We start from the raw sequence: 19,258 nt of genomic DNA, 5'->3' as shown, positions 1-19,258 counted from the left end.
CTGGGTTTCTTCCTGATGGATGAGTTAAAGCTGTTTTGTCTATTTCTGCAGCAGACTGCATAGGAAAAGTTACACTACCTCTCTAATAAGGGTTTTGATTCTTAACTTGACCGTATTTGTTTTAGGCTTCAAATGACTTTTGCCAATGCATATTAACATTCTAGCTAGTCTCTTGTTAAAAATATTTTAGAATAGTACAAAAGATTACAATATTCTCAACTCTTGATTTCTACTAGATTGCAACCTCCTTGCAACTTTGGACTGATATTGGTGTGATAGATCATTAGAGCATTGGCTGGTCTATGCACAGAACCCAAATAAACAGGTGCACTGAACAGCAATTTGGCACTGGATTAAAACATTCTGTGGGCACATGCATGTGCCTTTGTGATTGATCATCCTTACACAACATGGTAGCATGTGAGTACAAGCAGCATAATTACAAAACTGTTGCTAGGACCTTTATTACAGGCATAGATAAGGTGAGCATCACTGTACATTTGCATGCATTGTTCATGGTTTATATTGAGGCAGATAATTCCTATCTATAGGGAGCTATAGAGTTTGTAATCCCTGTCAGCATCATGACTTTAAAAAGAATAGTTTTACAGTTAGGCTATCATTTAAACAACTCAATCATATTTTCCCATGGTTTATTATGCTTTTTCACTTCCACTGTGACACTCTTTGAAGCTTGAAAATAAAATATTTTCCCATCATGATTTTGTTCTCTTCCATTTGGCACACACCAGCTTTTTTGTGTGTTTTAAATGAAGCTTGAAATTAACAGGTTTTGTTGTTGTTGAATTCTTTGTACCAGAATCACCAGTGATGTAAGCACTGTTCTGGAAATAGTACTTCTTAGCTAACTTCAGCTAAAACTAGCAAATGATTCACCACCACACATAGTGCTTCTATCTAAATCCAGCATAAAGAGTTAATGCACACTTTGTTCAGTTGCTCAGTGAAAAAAATAGTGCATTTCTTTTCCTTGTTTAAAAATAATTTTCAATTAGAAAATATTTAAATACAGTATTTAAAAACTTGCACAAACGTGCTGAAAAGTAATAAAAGTACCATCATTGCAGGATGTAGTAAATCTGCTTTTAATTTTTAAAACATCTGACCTACATACCCACCCCTCCAGTTTACAGATACCTATTTTAAAATCAGACCAAATGTTTTGGTCTAAACAATTTGACGGTTCTTCTTGAAGATCTCCAATGTACAGATAGAACTGTCGAGTTACTAAAAAAGCAAACAAAAGCACCTTTTTAAAAACAGACTTCACATTTATCTCATTGTCACTTCCAGCTCGAGTTCAGGGTGTAACTCTGAAGTTATAGCAACAACATGACTAAAGCATACCATATTCGGCCACAAGCAAGACTAAAGAATAGCACTACAGCAAGCTAAAACAAACAATATCATGGCAAAACTATGTTCAGGAATTCCGAGTATTCTACTGAAAAGACCACCTCTGGTCTGCCTAATGTACTCTGCAAAAGCTCAACCCACTCTGCCTTAATAAAAAAAGGAAAGAATTTAAATGAGCAGCTAAACAAGCAACTGATGCAGAATGGAAAATATGAGAGCAACCCATTAGGCTGAAGGAAAACTAATAATCTGGCAGATCTTTGGTCTACAGCCAACGATGTTAGATGGAAAGTAATTGGGACGGAAAAAAGGATTTTTTTTTTTTATCTGAAACAAGACAGACACAAAGTTTGGAAATCTATATGAAAACATGATTATAAATGGCTTGCATTATAAATGGCTTGCACCAAGTGCACTATCCAACATGTCTGATACAAAAACCATTTAATATTGTATTTCAAGGTCATTCAAGTTTCCTTAAGATGCCAATAATACCTACTGAAGCACACAGTTGTGTGTTGGACTTTGACTCTGGAATTTTATCCTGTAAAGATCACCATTTGTCTTGAGAGCATTATTTGTTTTAATCATCATAATAGGTACATGCAGACTTTCACAGCCTACAAAAAACTGCTTCCTAAACAAACTTTATGTGTAAGTATATGCATAAAAATATTTACAGTTTTCAACATTAGGACTGTTTTTCAATATGTTTCATTACCTCAGCTTTAATGACACTTCTAAGGGGCTTTCTTGTATTTCCTTTGTAAATTCATTTTCAGAGGTTTATATCTTGACCAAGAATCTGCTTTCAGCTGACATGTCCTTGCACATTACTCTCACCACATAATCAGTCTCTCTGAATCCCTCTACTATCTCCCCCTCTTCCACGATATCCACTTAAAACCTGGTCTCCTAACTTTAAGCCATTCATTCACACTACACCACTCTTAAGAATCCATTTTTATTTCATGTTGCCCTTGACCCTCCCCATCCCTCTTCTTTGCCAGTGATGCCAGCTTTGTGTACGGGAAATCTGCCCGCCCCATCCCAAACTGATATGGATTGCTAGTACTCTTTTCGCTCTTCAGATTCCTTCCTCAAGACCCACTTCTGCCGTGATAACTATATATAAAAAAGTTTTAAAAAATCAGCCACTGTATGTTGCCTAAGCTGAGGGGCCTCCAGGAAAGTCATTAATTACAAAACTATACAAATATATTATTTTGTTATTAAAAAATATATAGTTGAAGGCCTCCCTCTCCCACCATCCTTTATATGTTGCTTGTCTTCTTTGGTGCATGTCTGTCTTTGTGTTTGTACAAGCACAATGAGACCCCAATAATAACCAGGCCCCTGTATGCTATTGTAATATAAATATTGACTAATTTGCTTCATCCCACAAGCAATTATCCCTCTTCCCCTTACCAAAAGTTGGAAAAAAATAATTTTGCTCTTTAAATTTCAAGTAAGCAATTAGAATTAAGTTTGATCCAGCTGATGATGCAAGTATATTACCAATACATATTTATAATGCATTTCAAGATCTTCTTATAGTGCTGATGTGAAAAGGTGCCAGGTTGGAGGCCTTCATTTTCTAAGGTTGTCATTTAGCCAGAAAACAAAAACAGAACATATGCACTCCCCGATGCGACTCAACTCCAGCCCAAAGACACCTCTCACTTAACCTCTAAAGATAAGTGAATAATTTAGTGCCCATACATATTCAATCCTCAGCACTTTTCAGAGATGAGGATGGCAGTTACAGTGGATTTATGTGATGTGGAAAATTTCTATCCTAACAAAATCCTATTTAGTTCTGACAGAAAAAAGCTCTATCTCCTACTACACATGCAAAGGGCAGAATGAAACAGAGCTGGTGATTAAACATACTACAGAAAAATCCCCACAAAATGTATTTCACTTAGAAACTCAGATTGGCATTACTGGCGTCCTTTTTGGTTTTAAGATAAAATAAAAAAATGAAGATAGGATAAAATTACCTTAATGGCACAATGATTTATATGAAAAATACAAATATTTATACAACACTAAAAAATTTTGCTGAATAATTTTATGTTAAAGGACAAACACCAAAAAGCAATGACACTTTGCATTATGGTTCAAAATCTGAGTTGACATTTTGCAAAAAGATGTGAATTTGATCAGAGTAAAAACATTTCAAATCTAAATCTTCTGTTTTTACTGGGTGTTAAAATCAAAACTTAGTTTTAAATATAGATCTCTACCTAAATCATACTGCATACTTGCAAATTATATATATAGATATATAAATATAAAAATATAAATATAAACACAAAAAATAAAAGCCACTATGCTCAGAGCCCTTTACAAAGGAAAAAAAACAAGGTGAGTTAAGGATTTTGCATGTCTATGATTTTAAAAAGTAATAAAAAAAGACGACCTCAAGAGAAAGAATGAGATGATACTTTGTTATATTTAGTTTTATAGTGTGTGAGCATGTCTGAAGTAAAAGAAATAGGGCCCTGCAATAATAACCACTTTTTGCTCCCAAAGACAATCAAGGATTTTCAAGGTCACGTACTAAATCAAGTTATTTAATATTCTAAGGCTATTTTCATCAGCAACTCTTAGAAGTCATGTCAATCAAACACCACTTGTACAGTAGTTTGCCACATGCCACATTCTGTGACCTCAATCCTAGAGCCTTCTTTAAGAAGAGATTGACAAATTAATTGACATTAATATTTTCAGCCTTTTATTGGTAGAGTGGCACAAGTGATAATTATATGTCCCTCCATTATTGTTCATTTTCGGCTTTTATTCCAATCTCATTATTAAAACATTTACTGAATTTCATCCTCTGATGCGTGTGATCAATTCTCACCTTATGAATCCACACTACCATGTTTTAAATCCACACTTTACACATTGAGCTGAAAACTAGAAGTGAGAGAGTCACATGAGAAGTCATTTAGTTTCACATTTTTTATTATACTTATTTTCAACACTTTTTGAAATACTGAAGGATCATAAAGTTTTATCTCCAATTTGCCAGCCTTCTGCTGAAATTTATACAGAAGGTCACAGATTTTGCAATGGGGCACCAATGCAACATGGACTTTGGATATGGAGACGATCCATCTAATTCAAACTCCCTGCTAGTCTTGTTTGTTCCCCACAGTACATTTAAATTTATGGCACTGTTTTTAAAACACTTTCAATTTCAAACATCCCATTAAAAGAAGCAATACAACGCTTCCAAATGAATTCCTTCCAAGAGTTTTTAACATAGCTGTTAAATATAGTCTTAAAACACAATTTAAAAAGCAAAGTGAAATACTGTTTGAAAATCATGTATTTTCATTCTCCACTGTTTCAGATACTCCTGAGCAGTATCATGCCTTTCCTTATCAGTTTTATTCTCCTTTATCTGGCAAACACTGATCGGTTAATGTCACTGAAGCTTGAAGATGACACACTATTTGTGTTTAATTCTTCATTCGTAGTCCAACATCATCAACTATGTCAGCTAGGCAAAGCTCCAGGAGTAACTTTTTTGAGTTTCAGTTGTGGACTGTGCACTCTCAGCATAATTATTGTAGGTTCTAAAACAAAACTTTTCAAAATCTAATTTTAAACAGAGACAGCAGTGAATAAAAGAAAAACATACAGTAGCTATTTAGAATCTGAAAGATATGTTCAACAGGTTATAAAATATTTTACATTGATACAGGAAGTCCTGAGTTCTCTCGCTGGTTCTAAAAAATAATGCTAAAACAAATTTTCAGCCTAATCTGATCGGTAATATCGCTTCACTAAAACGAGTCCTTCAGATTACAGGCTGCCACACACTATCCCACTTTGGGCATACGTTTGTGATTAGTGAATGAAGGCACACCATTTCTTTTTCAATTTACACTGAGAAATTTCAGGTCACACACTAGTGTGCAAAGGTCAGGACCTCTTCTTAGACACTCATGAACTGCATTACACAAACTGTGCCCAGGGTTCTTACAAAATTAACTGATATTTAAGTCTATTATTATAAAAGACATGTAGCAGCTGTAGCTCTTTAGCTGTGATTAGAATAAAATCCTTCAAATCCAGACTGCTTACACAGCCACCCTATAGTTTTACTCAGCTGATTAACTCCCAACTGGTTTGTCACTAAACTCTTCATTTAATTTAACCATCTCCATAAGATAAATTCCTTGCATTGCAGGTATAGGAGAATTAATTAACTAAATCAAAGGATGACATGATCAAAATGTTCTAAGAGGTTAATCCATTTTGAAATGTAAGAACTGATAAGCGCACAGTTCCTCATGCTTCAGGGCACTCAAAATATATAGAGAGATATTTTATTGATTTGACACTAAGCAATCTTATGTGCTTAGACTGTAAACTCTTCAAGGCACGAACTGGGTTTTCTGTTTTGCATATTCTGCAGACAGTTAAAAGCTGTGTACGTCTACAGTGTTAAATAGAACTACAGCAATATGGCAACTTAAAATGCCTAGTCCATCACAAAATACAAACTGGACAATATTGTAATAATATTCTCAGGTTGCCAATACGCTTTTAGACATATCAGGTGGTTTAAGATACTAAACTGCAATGCAAAGAAAAAGAGGCAGAGATACCAGCTGGGGAAGTCAGAGGGTACAGAGTACATAGGTGCTTGCAGAGAGTTTCCAGAAGGTTGAAAGAGAAAAGTAGGGGGGGAAGAGATTACAGACATATAAATACAGGATAAAGAGACAGATGTGAGGCCCAAAGGGAAAGAGTGTGGACAGAAGAGAGACTGGGAAGACAGAGCAACAGCATGAAAGGGCCCTTTACCTTTTTCAAGGTGAGAAAAAGAGAAATTGAGAGAAGAAACCTAGGACATGTTCCCACTTAACTTCCTCTCGCTGCCATTCCACCCCACCTTCCACTCTATCAGATCCCCACATACCTATCACCTGACTGGATTCCCATTTTGGACAAAATACCATTCTAATTAATATTTCTTAAACAAACAAAAAAATTAGGAGGTGATTAGTGCTAGTGCAGCAGGCCTTCAAATAAGTGGATCTTACATATGTTAACTATTCTAAGACACATTAAACCATTATAAACAAAAATATACAAACTACATTTAATAAAAAAGAAAAGTACACTTAGTTGAATAAGCATACTGTAATAACACTGGCTAAGTGTATATGAACATGTCTCCCTCTCCTTTAGTGACTGGCGGACAGGCTTGTGTTTTTGGTACTGAAAGTCCCGAGTTCTCTTGCTATCAATAACCATGGAACAAGTGTGTGGACGCATTCTTAGATTTGGCACATAAACATAACAAAAAATAAAATAAGAACTAAAATATTTATCTCCCCTTCACTGTGTTACAAGGAATTATTTTCCTCTAATCAAGAGAATTAACTATCTCTTGAAGTTCTCATCTACAAGTTCCTGTATGCTGAAGACAATGCACTCAGACAATTCAGATTGAACTGCAGCATATGTAACTGAAATGTTTGCAACAGCTGCCACGAATTACAGGCTTTTGATCAGTCTTATTACAAAGTGGGTAATGTTTCAGCCTATATCTTCCAAACCCCCTACATATCCATCTATCTTCATACAGAGATGCTTTTGGAAAACTGTGAGACTGTTCAAATACCTCTGAAGCAGGCCTCCCAATGATGTTCTTATCAATCAAACAGCACTGATGTGGATTTCTAGAACAGCAAACAGCATTCTGCAAATGTAGAGTACAGGCCTGGAAAAAATAGTTGGAGGGTGTATCTCATTTTCACCATGCTCAGCACCCAACATTCCATGGTGATATGGGGCCATGCCATGATGAAGTGGGATAGGCAGTCCAAAAATAAAGGGGAAACAGAATCTGGAAACACGGGACCTGGTACAACGTCCTCAAGCATCCCATCAAAAAGCCTGCTTAGAGCCCCTGGATATCTGGATATGGCAGACATTGATGCCAAGGTAGAAGGGGGTGGCGGTCTGCTTTTAAAACCCTTGCTCCATCTCCTCTGTGGGTTTCGACGGGACAGCAGGGCGGAGTACCAGGAAGACTGCTTAGGCCTGATGTGCTTTCTCGAAGTCTCTGGCGTATACAATCCCATGGACTTGAGGGTCATTCTGGAGTCCTTCAGTCCATGGAGCTTCATGTCAGTCTGCTCTGAAAAGAGCAATGCTCCATCAAAGGGGAGGTAATGAAGGGTTTGATGGACCTCTTGCAGGAGACTGAAGCCATGAACTTCTATGCATGGCCACCACGTGGTGGAGGCCATGGACCTGGCTGCCAAATCCACTGCATCCAGGGCAGCTTGCAAGAAAGCCTTGGCTAGCGACTTCCCCTTTCCACCAGTGAAGAGAACTACTGCCTAGTCTCTTCAGAAAGCGAGACCTTGAACTTCAACATGGAGTCCCACATGTTGAAGTCATATCTGCCCAGTAGATCCTAAGGTGCAGCCCCCCCTGGTAAGGTAAACTAATAAAAAGGTCCAGTTTCTTGGAGTCTTTTGCCTTAGATGTCACCATTTGCAGACCCTGCCTCTCCTTCTCGTTGGCCACAGACACCACCAGGGATCCGGGGGAGAAGGAGGGATGAGCATAAAGGAACTCATAACCCTGGGTGTGTACAAAGTACTTCCTTTCACCTCTTTTTGAGGTGGTGGAAAGGGAATCAGGTGGTTGCCAAAGGGCTTTCAGCAGGTCCACAATGGCCTCATTGAGAGGCAAGGCTACCTTTGACAGGCCCGCCATGGCCAGAATGTCAACCAGGCTATTGGAGAATTCCTTCACTACCTCCACCTGTAAACCCAAGTTTGAGATAACCCTCTTCAGCAGCTCCTGGTGGGCCTTATAGTGATCTTGCGGAGGCGACACGCCCGCTCCTGACACAGCCTCATCTAGGGAGAAGGCAGCCTGCACTGACTGAGGACACTCCTTCTCCCCTTCAAGGAGAGGCCAACAGGATCCCACAGAGCCGGTTCCTGAAATTCGGCACCAGCTTTGGAATTGGAGTCTAGATCAAGTGCTGCCTGAAGGGATGGAAGTGCCCTTCTCTTGGAGGCCACCAACTATGAATGTCTCAAATGGGGCCCTGGGATTGGGGGAAACCCCCAAGGGTTCCAAAAGGGCATTGACATGGGCCAGTGACCACTAGGCCAAGCACTTGATGGCACTCCTGTGCTATGGTCCATGGGAGGGTAAGGACTGAAGTAGCGGGGGGGAGGAGGGGGCGGTCAGCCGAGAGGAGTATGACCCAACCTCCAATTCCAATGACAAGTCTCCTCCGGTGGCCACGGAGTTGCGGTTGCCACCAGGGCCGGAGATTAGTGCCGAGGCAGGGAAGATTTTATTGGGGCCAGTATTGTCAGTTTCACTCTAAACGGTACCATGCGGCCCGCAAGAAAGCGGCCAGTGGGGGCTACATGGTCCCTCCTGCCCCCAGTACCAATGCCACCGACTCCTGTACTGCCGGCGACGATCTAGCAGGTCTCTAGCGGCAGCACGTGCCTCCGCCTCGGATGGCCACGATAGTGCTGGTGCCGCACTGTCCCTCTGGCGCTGATGGTTTCTCTGGTACCAGACTCAACAGTAGCAGTGTAAGGGCCAGAAACAAAGGTGTCAACTGCAATTCCAAGGCAGAGGAGCGGCCTGACTTAGGTCACAATCTGCTCTGCTTCCCGTGCCTGGCCTTCTTCGGAGTTGGGGAATGTCCCCTTTCGGCTGACAGCTTCCTGTGCTTTTGCCGAGGCACTGGGTATGGCAAATGGTGCTGGGACTCCTGCACGGTGGGAGGAGTGCTCCTCACCAATACTGAGATGCTTGATGCTAAGTCCGACTGGCACAGCTCGCAGGAAGGTCTCAGCACCACCTCCAACAGCAGGAACTTTAACCTAGCCTCCCAGTCCTCCTTCGTACGGGGTTTTACATTGCTGCAGATCTGACAGCTATCCCTGGTGCGAGCTTCACCCAAGCACTTTAGGCAGCTAGAGTGCAGGTTGCTCAAAGGCATAGCCTTGCTGCAGGAGGCACAGGGCTTGAAGCCCAGCACCTGAGGCACGCCTCAGCACTGGGAACGGACGAAACTCCGCTAACAGAGAAAAAACGAATTATACTAACTAAGACTAAAAACTATTTAAAACACTAACTATATACAACTATTAGGAAAACGAAGACCACTGAGAAAATCTTGCTGTAGCAAGGACGGCAGTTCCAGCGATTGTCTGGCTGGTAAGAACAAACTGAGGGGGCGCGGAGTCAGCTGGGCCCTTTATACCGGTGCTGTGCACATGCAGCACCAGAGGGTGACAGAGCCGACCTGCCAGGCACACAGATGGGAAAATTTCCGGTGACTATGCTCGGGACACGCACACACATACAGTGCAATGGACATATGCAATCTCTCAAAGAACTCCTCTCTCATATCTGGTACCATCTAGTACCTCATAGGCATGTCACCATCCTTCCGCTGTTTACTCCTATTATTTTTCCATGTTTTTAACATTTATACAATTTTTCTTTTTAAAACAAGCACACACAAAACACACTGTTTCCCTTGGCCACTCTTTACTCCCTCTTCCAGCCCTTTCTATCTTTGACACCTCGCAACCCCCTACTTCACCAACCTCTCTCTCAACTGTGCTACACAGGATTGTCACCTTTCAGAAATTCCTGGGCAAGATATATTTGCATGATACATTTCTAAATGCAGTAAGAGCAGAGTTGTGAAAATTATGCAGTTTTTTTAGTTTGTTGGCAGTAGTCACTGGAGCAGGGACCTGAACTTGAGTCTCTCTCATCTCTATGTGAGTGCCTTATCCACCGAGATTTTTTTGCCCAGCTCTAGTTAAGAGTGTGCAGCACAAATATGAGTTCACATAGGCACACTGAAAATGTGAGAAGTTTCCAGAGTGCATAAATTAGCATATCTTTTCACAAGCCATATTAATCTGATGAGACCCAATAATTTTTTAGAAGTGTATCTATCACAGTCCCTTATTTCCCTCTATGTTTTTCTTAATTATATTATATTTCTAAAACTGCCCATTTCAAAACTGCAGCTTAATTCTTTCTGGACTTATTCTCAGAAAAAGTGGAGGTGGGTGCCGCAGGGTGAGTCCCCGATGAAGTGAGCTGTAGCTCACGAAAGCTCATGCTCAAATAAATTGGTTAGTCTCTAAGGTGCCACAAGTACTCCTTTTCTTTTTGCGAATACAGACTAACACGGCTGTTACTCTGAAACCTGATTCAAGGCTGTTCAACTCTGGCATAAATTAGGATTGCCCAGGGATGGCCCTAACTCACCCCACTGGCATAAGGTCCTTCAGGGACCATATGCCAATGGAGGATTAGGCTCCACCTTGCCTCCTCTCCTCTCTCCCACTTGTATTTCATCCCCAGAACACTCTCTGCATGTCCCCCTCCCCCTGCCATTTCCCTTACACTAAGTGACCAGTACAAGATGGATTTACACCAGCAGAGAATTCCCCTGAACAGGATTAATTCAACGCTGGCCTTCTCCAGATCCTGTAAGCTGCTTACACAGTGGCCTTATGGAACCAGGATATCCAGTCCTCTAGCTCAGGGGTTCTCAAACTCCCAAAGCATGGGCTACAAGCTCACAGGTCTCTTACTGACAGCTGGCCTCATAAGCCCCATTCCCAGTCCATTCTCCCCTTCCTTTCACAATCGTCGTATCTTTGTACCAATGACTGCTCTTGCTTACATGGAGAAGTCAACAGGAAAATACTGGGTGTATTTATACATTTATTTTAAAGCAATTTAGCAGCTAGAAAGAAGGAGAAGGAGCCAGCACTCTGCAACCAGTCAGTTCTCCACAGAATAGTTTGGGAACCCCTGCTCTAGCTCCATCCCGACTTACCCCCCCACCCGCCCCGCATTGTCTTTTCAACAGTTTTCTTCATTAGTGTATTTTCCTTTTCCTGGTTAATTATAATTCCTTTATCTTCCGTTTCCTCTCTGTCCTCTGCTTTACTAAATCCCTTCCTGAACTTGCATGCACTTCACCCCCACAAATAGCGAATGTTTGTTTTGTTTTGTTTTTTTTTGGGGGGGGGAGGTCCTATCCTACCTCCTCCTCCCCCAGCAATTTTCTAATGGCAAACATGCTCCAATGGACTGAGTAATAAGGCTGAAAGGCAGGAACTCCCAAGTACTAAACTTTTAGCTTCATCCCTATCTGTCCATTACTGGGTCCTTCAGAAACTCTTACTGCAAGACCTGTGTGCACTTCACGCTATGTCTTCTATAGCTAGCCACACTCGTATTAGACATGATGATGAAGGCAGGGCAGAGCAACAACATAAAGGCCACTGAGAAAGGAAGGACATTTGAATGGTGAAGCATTCTATTAAACTTTGTACAGGAAGATGGAGGATCTGTGTGTGTGTGGTTTGTGCATGAGCACCCATTTGCATGACAGCATTGTTGTTATGCTTGAAATGCCTTGTCAAAGAAGAGGATCTTGCAGTATGTTCTGAAAGTGGTCAAACTCAGGATTAGGCTGATCTCTGATTGAGAAGTGAAGGGGAAAGAGTTGACTGAAGATTTTCTGCTAATAATCTAAATTCCTTTCTCCTCCCTCACCTCGTGTTCCATTTGGATATCCTGATGAGAGATAAATCAAGTGTTGAGGGGCTTACAAAGCTTAATGTTTCCCTTTGCTCATCCAGTGATTAAACCCCTCCTGAACTGCTTTCCCCTTGCAAGACAAAGGACATTGAGAGAGACAGAATGCACATAAAGTGGTCTTGTTCCAGTTTCCACCTTCTTGTACAAGAATTATCTTCATGGCCATGTAATGGAGCAGAAACACTGCAACACAGGTACATGAAGAGTTTTAATCAACTAAAGTCAAGCTCATATGGCTACAGATTGGTTGGAGAAAGGGGGAAAATGTGTTGAGTGATTTCAAAGTGCCTGGTGGTTAATAATGGAAAAGCAAACTGGATTTTGTGGAAATCCGTTAAAAAAGAAAAAAGACACTGAAAGGTAAAATAATCTGATCTGTATTGTTTAAGCATTCAGATCACACTGTTAAAGGCAGCTTTCCGTCCTCACAGAGATTCTAGTGTTTGCTAAATTAAAAAAAAAAGCAGACTGGTTTTCCTAAGCAAGTATACTCTTAACAGGGAATGGTGTTTTCAGTCAGCTGATTGCTAAAAGCACTGTAGTTTACTCTCATAAGTGTTAATGCATCCAATTTTATGAATATATCAAGTCAGCAAAGTTAAGAGGCACCAAGCAAAAGCCTTCATTCAACAAAATCACACCCGAAAACCCCCAAATCCAACATTACCCAAGGATGCAGTTTGTGATCCATTTAAAAAATTGTGTTTTATTGGGAAGCATTATCTGATTTTATATTAGCAATGAAGAATAAAAATGAAGTTTTTGTGTAGAACACAGAGAGGAAGCATACTTGTCTCTCATCTGCAAAGAGGCTTCTGGGAATCATAAAATTAGACTGTTTGCAAGCCACACTACGCAAATCTCAGCTACTTAAATGAAGTTAATATGGCTATTCTTACAGCCATATTTTTACATATACTTTGTTCGCGAACGAGTTTGAAAAGGCATTTGCTGACCATGAAAATGTGAACATTTTGCACCTGTTACCGAGCTGGAATTGACTAGGCAACTTCCCAACATTTTTTTTCCTTTTAAAATACAAAGGCTAGGGCATTAAAATAAAGTCAGGGCATTATTTTAACACTCCAAGTGAACGCCATAATAAAAACATCTCTTTTGCACTGTTGGCCTCAGAGGAAAATCTGTAGTTTCATTAAGAAATTACTCATTTCCATACTGTGTATAAATTTTATCTCCCACCCCATTTATAAAACAATGGTTGGGCTTTTTATTAAGTTTGGCATTGTCATTACAAAATCTTTTATATGCTGATTTATTGTGAATTTCCTGTGATGAAAGTACAAAGCAGTTTAAATCAAATTAAAATCTCTTTCAATAATCTTATGCGGGCAACTCTCATTAGGAAAAATAAGAAATAAAATACCTGTTTCTCCCCACAATGCATCAGTGTTATTAATGTCTATTTCATGTTCCTTTTCAACCCCAAAGAGGTAACGAACCACCTGTCAAAAATAGTTAAAGAAATTAAAGAGTTAGAAAAAACCATTAGGTTGTCATTTTGCTGCGTACACAAATAGATTAAAGTTTCAGCAATGAGATTGCTTCTCTCCTAACACATGTGGACCAAGCAAAAGTTCAGTATTATTTGGGGTACAACTTCATTTTAAGATTAATTTTCTACTCTATAAAATCATTCAAAATCATTAAAAAAATAAACCCAGTATATTTCTATAAATCATTTTAGGGTGTTTTACATGTTAATGATTTTAATGAGCTCCTCAATATGCCAGCATAATCAAGGACAGACAATGCAAAAAAGAGTGCCAGTTTGGCCTAAGTCCTGTACGGGTTGGTTAATACCGTGTTTTCCTACAAGGAATACAACACTTTCCACTCCAGTTATAATCAAAAAGCATGTTTTTAGACCCATCTTGAATTATATAGACTCCCATGCCCCTTCTATGCTCACTTTACACCACAATTTTTAGATGCAGCCTTTAAAATCTTTTTCCACTTTAGAGAGTTATGCTGCTCAGTGCGGACAGAGCATAACTTTGTTACAAGTGGGTTTTTTTTGTTTGTTTGTTTTTTCTAAGAACACTGAAGACCTCTCTTGCAATGTTTTTTTTAAAAAGCATTTTAATAAAGTTATGCTCTCTTAGCACTAGCAAGTACAATAGCATTAAATGACTTATTTAAAGCAATTTCCTAACAGTGTAAACTGCAGTGTGGATAGGACCATTGAGACTGCAGCAAAGGAAGTGGGGCAGGGGAGAAAGAGAATCCACGTTAGCAGAAGTTTTGGGTGTCAACTAAGGTACAGGATGTCAGAGAGGAGGAATGGTGTGGAGAAGAGCCCCAGGCTGCATGAGCACCGAACGTATTTCAAGAAATATTGTGTGGAACGTATGGTGGATTAATTCTATTCTTTACATTCATCTTAAAGTCAGAAAATTCTATTGCACTTTTTCATACCTGCTTGGTGGAATTTTTCCAGCAATGAGGAATTTAGCTACCCTATTGCTCTATAAAGGCTGTGAGAGGGCGAAAAGGCAGAGATTTTAGATGGCAAGAAAATGTTTTGGTACTGAATGATTACTGTGGCCAGTTTTGTACTATGAAGGAACTGGCAGGTTTCACCTTCATCAATGGATTGGAAATAAACTTTTATTCGTGTGAAGGAATTTTTACCTCATCTCAAATTTACCACAATCCATGACCCAATACTCATTTTGCAGAGCACTTCCAGCTTTTAAATCAAAAGTTTGCCAGGTCTGTCAAGGCTCTTCTCCTTACAAAACACTTCTCTACCATATGTTTGATAGCAGATAGTGGCAATAAATTCCAAGGGTGGCAAAAGACAAGTTTTTATCTTTCTCTCTCTTTTAGCCCAGTTTCTCAAGTCCTGGGTCCTACTCAGGAATTAAAATAACACTGTTCACATTTCATACTGCTCTGCAGTATTTGTTATTGCAAATTTATCATTGTATCAAATAATTACACCTTCAACATTTCAACCAGATCTTCTGCAGGGCACTTGGAAGATATGCTGGCTAAAATACTGGATCCATAACTACCTAAGGAAATTAAATGAGATACAAAATGTTGCAAAATAAGTTTGAAAGATATATGTTAAGTGTAGAATCAAACAGATGAGCAGCCATGACGAAAATACAACTATGAATGCAATACACATCTGGGATTTCATTCTCAGCCACCAATATGTAAAGAAAAAAAGAAAATATATTGAACAGCATAATCACTATCTTCTATCACCTTCTCTGCGACCTCTCAAAATCCAACTTGCAAGATGCCAGATGCACAACAAGCTGCTGCTCATTTTTTTTTTAAATGTACACATTAACAAAAACCACCATATCAACCCTCTACTAGAACAATTCTACTAACTCAACATTCCAAAACACAATTTAGGAATGCCACTCTTGCTTTTATAAACATCTACAACTTGATCACACAGATATTAAATATCTCTACTCCTCTCCCTTCACTTTTTTAGCAGTTGCCTCCACTCTCTCCCTTCAACTTTTGCAACATTGCTGGGAGAGTCTATTCAGCTTCTGCCATCTGGAATATCCTTCTTGTATTTCCCATTCTCACTGATTCTCCATCATATTTCACACAGATGTAAGACCTCTTTTCTCCCTCAATGATACATCTTAATTCTATTATTTTGTAACCTTAATTCTTTAAAGCATTCTAAAATACAGTCAGACTAGGGAACAGAGATAGCAGATTAGTGAAAAATAGTGATATTCTAGTCAAACGCCAATGAAGAACTCCAGAAATTATGGATTTTTCTGCAGAAATGATCAGTGAGATACTTAATGCTTACCTTTAAATTGTCACTAAGGTTAAGAGTTAATACACCATTAAGATAAATGGAGACGGCTCACATGTACTATCTTACTCTACCACTGGATATAGATTATATGAAAGATACTATACAAAATAAAGTTGGCTTGAATACAGTTTTTTGTGAACTGTGTTTCCTAATATATAGGGCCCTACCAAATTCACAGTCCATTTTGGTCAATTTCATGGTCAAAGGATTTTTTAAAATCGTAAATTTCATGATTTCAGCTATTTAAATCTGAAATATCGTGGCGCTGTAATTGTAGAAGGCCTGACCCACAAGGAGTTGGGGGTGGGGGTGGTCACAAGGTTATTGTAGGGGGTTGTGCTTCTGCACTGCTGCTGGCAGTGGCACTGCCTTCAGAGCGGGGCAGCTGGAGATCAGCGGCTGCTGGCCGGGAGCCCAGCTCTGAAGGCAGAGCCACCGTCAACAGCAGCGCAGGAGTAAGGATGGCATAGCCACCTTTACTTCTGTGCTGCTGCCTGCAGAGCTGGGCCCTCAGTCAGCAGCCACTGCTCTCCAGCCGCCCCGCTCTGAAGGCAGCAGTGCAGAAGTAAGGGTGGCAATACTATAACTGCCCTAAAATAACCTTGGGACCCCCCTGCAACTCCTTTTTGGGTCAGGACCCCCAATTTGAGAAACACTGGTCTCCCCCCCGTGAAATCTGAATAGTATAGGGTAAGAGCACACAAAAAAACAGATTTCACAGGGGAAGACCAGATTTCACGGTCCGTGATGCATTTTTCATGGGCATGAATTTGGTAGGGTCCTATGGATATATAAACGTCAATTTAGGTGGGATTTTCAAAGAGGCCTAAGGGATTTAGGATACCTAACAATGGGTTTTTGGTGCCTAGCTTCCTAAGGACTCTTGGAAAATCCCAGCCCTAGCACATAAAGAATATATCTAATTGTTGAAAAATTACTAAATGCTTTAGCACAATGTTTTTTCTCTAAATCTAGTTTTCTCACTTCACTACTGATTGTAGGATGTGGTAAATCTTAGAATGGGAACTAAATGCTTAAAAAAAACCCTATCTTATCTGAATATTCACAAAACCTTAAAATAACAAATATGTAACATTTTGAAAAGTTAATCAAGAGCGTTTTTTCACCTGCCAAAATGCGAATTAATGAATGTTATACCTGCCAGACCGGATAACCCTAACAGCTACTAAATAGGCTCCTTATACAATGTTAGGTGTACTGATCTAATCAAACAGGCAAGAGAAACAGAATTCTGAACTCATGTCTTGTCATGTAAGAGAGGAAATGACTTTCAATTATTCTGTTTTAAAATACATTTATATTAAAATCTGTTTAGTGATTTATGAGCTTCAGAGACTTTTGGATTTATTTAATTTAAAAAGCACTTCACTTCATCTTTAAGATGCAGCAGTGGAGATAATCTTCACTAGGTAGTGTATGTCATGAGTGGCCTCATATCTGTTGAAGTTAACGCTCCCCTCACAATAGTAAGTGTTATCCTCAAAAACAAATGTATTCAGTAATGGACCAAACACTTGTTGGAAGGTAAAGTGGATTTTCAAATACTTCATGCATATTGATTCTCCATGAAAGAGTGTGTAAAGAAACTGAAAAGTTCATTCTATGTCTCATAGTGAGAGTGTTTAGCTGTCAGTTTTATTAGTGTAAACCACTTTAAAAGAGCAGAGTCCTAAAACAATAGGAAAAACTTTTCCTACAACATAAACATTATTTCTATAATATTAAGTTTCCTGTGTCATTTTGTTGCATCACATATTGGACACATACACAGAAGCTGAATCTTCCCCATTTGATCTTTCTAAATGTATCTCAAGTTACTGTCTAGACTCTATTCCCAAGAGGAATATATGAATCTGTTTTCTCAATGAACACATCACATGCATCCATAGTTAAATACGAATAAGATATGTGCACATTCTATTTATATTCATTTTTAGTGTGCCTATCACAGTAGTATAGATGGATCATATGTTTATTTTTATTTCTATAAACAAAAACACACTTAAAGAAGATTAATTTTATTATTTTCTAAATTGAGTGTGTCATTTGGGAAAAGACAGTTACCTTTTCCGTAACTGGTGTTCTTCGAGATGTGTTGCTCCTGTCTGTTCCACAATAGGTGTGCGTACTCACCACGTTCACCAGTGCCGGAAGTTTTTCCCCTAGCAGTACCCATAGTGGGGGGAGTGCCCAAGCAACTCCTGGAGTGGCGCCTCCATAGCGCGGTATAAGGGGCACTCTGCGCTCCCCCATCCTCAGTTCCTTCTTGCCACAACTCCGACAGAGGGGAAGGAGGGCAGGATGTGGAATAGACATGAGCAACATATCTCGAAGAACATCAGTTACGGAAAAGGTAACTGTCTTTTCTTCCTTGAGGGATTGCTCATGTGTATTCCACAATAGTTGGAATAGATCTGTTGGAGGTGGGTAGGAGTTCACAAATTCTCGGGATGAAGTACAGCCCTGCCGAACCCAGTGTCATCCCTGGTTTGGGAAACAATTGCATAGTGCGAGGTGAACGTGTGAACCGAAGACCATGTGGCAACCCTACAAATGTCCTAGATGGGGACGTGGGTCAAGACGACAGCCGACAAGGCTTGTGCTCTAGTCGAGTGCACCTTCACAATCAGTGGTGGGGGGGATACCTGCCAGACCATAACAGGTATGGATGCACGAAGTGATCCAGTTGGAGAGCTGCTGAGTGGAGCTGCTGAGTGCTCATGCGCTCATCCGAGGCAATGAACAGTTGTGAAGACTTCCTCAACGGCTTGGTCCACTAGAGGTAGAACGCCAGAGCCCATCACACATCGAGCGTGTGGAGATGGTGCTCCTCACTGGACGAGTGGGGCTTGGAGCAGAGGACAGGCAGAAAAATGTCCTGACCCATGTGATAGGCGGAGACCACCTTCGGGAGGAACACAGGGTATGGGCGGAGCTGGACTTTGTCCTAATGGAAAACCAGGTATGACATCTAAGAGGTCAGGGCCCTGAGTCCAAGACCCTCCTGGCTGACATGATTGCGACCACGAGTAGGTGGGACCAGGAGCATGTGGCTAGCGGCTCAAACGGGGGCCCAGTGAGACAGGCCAACACCAGATTTAGGTCCCACTGCAGGACCGGGGACCTAGCACATGGGAAGAGATGGTCAAACTCCTTGAGGAACCGGATAGTCATAGCATGGGAGAATACCGTGTGACCCTGCACCGGCAGATGGAAGGCTGATATGGCTGCCAGGTGCACCTTGACTGACGAGGGCGCCAGGCCATGGGCTCTAAGGTGGAGAAGGTAGTCCAGGATAAGCTAGATCGGGGCAGCCACCGGGGAAACGCCCTGCTCATTTGCCCATCTGGAGAACCAGGACCTCTTTGCTGAGTAGGTGCGGCG

At 40.4% G+C, this 19,258-nt stretch overlaps 1 protein-coding gene across 4 annotated transcripts in view; it reads right to left on the bottom strand.

The window, feature by feature from the left end:
* Positions 1-19,258, bottom strand: part of TANC1 (tetratricopeptide repeat, ankyrin repeat and coiled-coil containing 1) — a 216,512-nt gene that overhangs the window by 21,773 nt on the left and 175,481 nt on the right. For all 4 annotated transcript variants that reach the window (XM_084642572.1, XM_084642575.1, XM_084642573.1 and 1 more), the window contains one exon: positions 13,415-13,493. In XM_084642572.1, coding sequence (XP_084498698.1) covers positions 13,415-13,493 — 79 coding nt within the window. The remainder of the gene's footprint in view (positions 1-13,414; positions 13,494-19,258) is intronic.

This window comes from Lepidochelys olivacea, assembly GCF_965140295.1.
Source record: "Lepidochelys olivacea isolate rLepOli2 genome assembly, chromosome: 11".
NCBI lineage: Eukaryota > Metazoa > Chordata > Testudines > Cheloniidae > Lepidochelys > Lepidochelys olivacea.
Note: the sequence above shows the minus strand (reverse complement) of the source record. Positions and strands in the feature narration are given on the sequence as shown.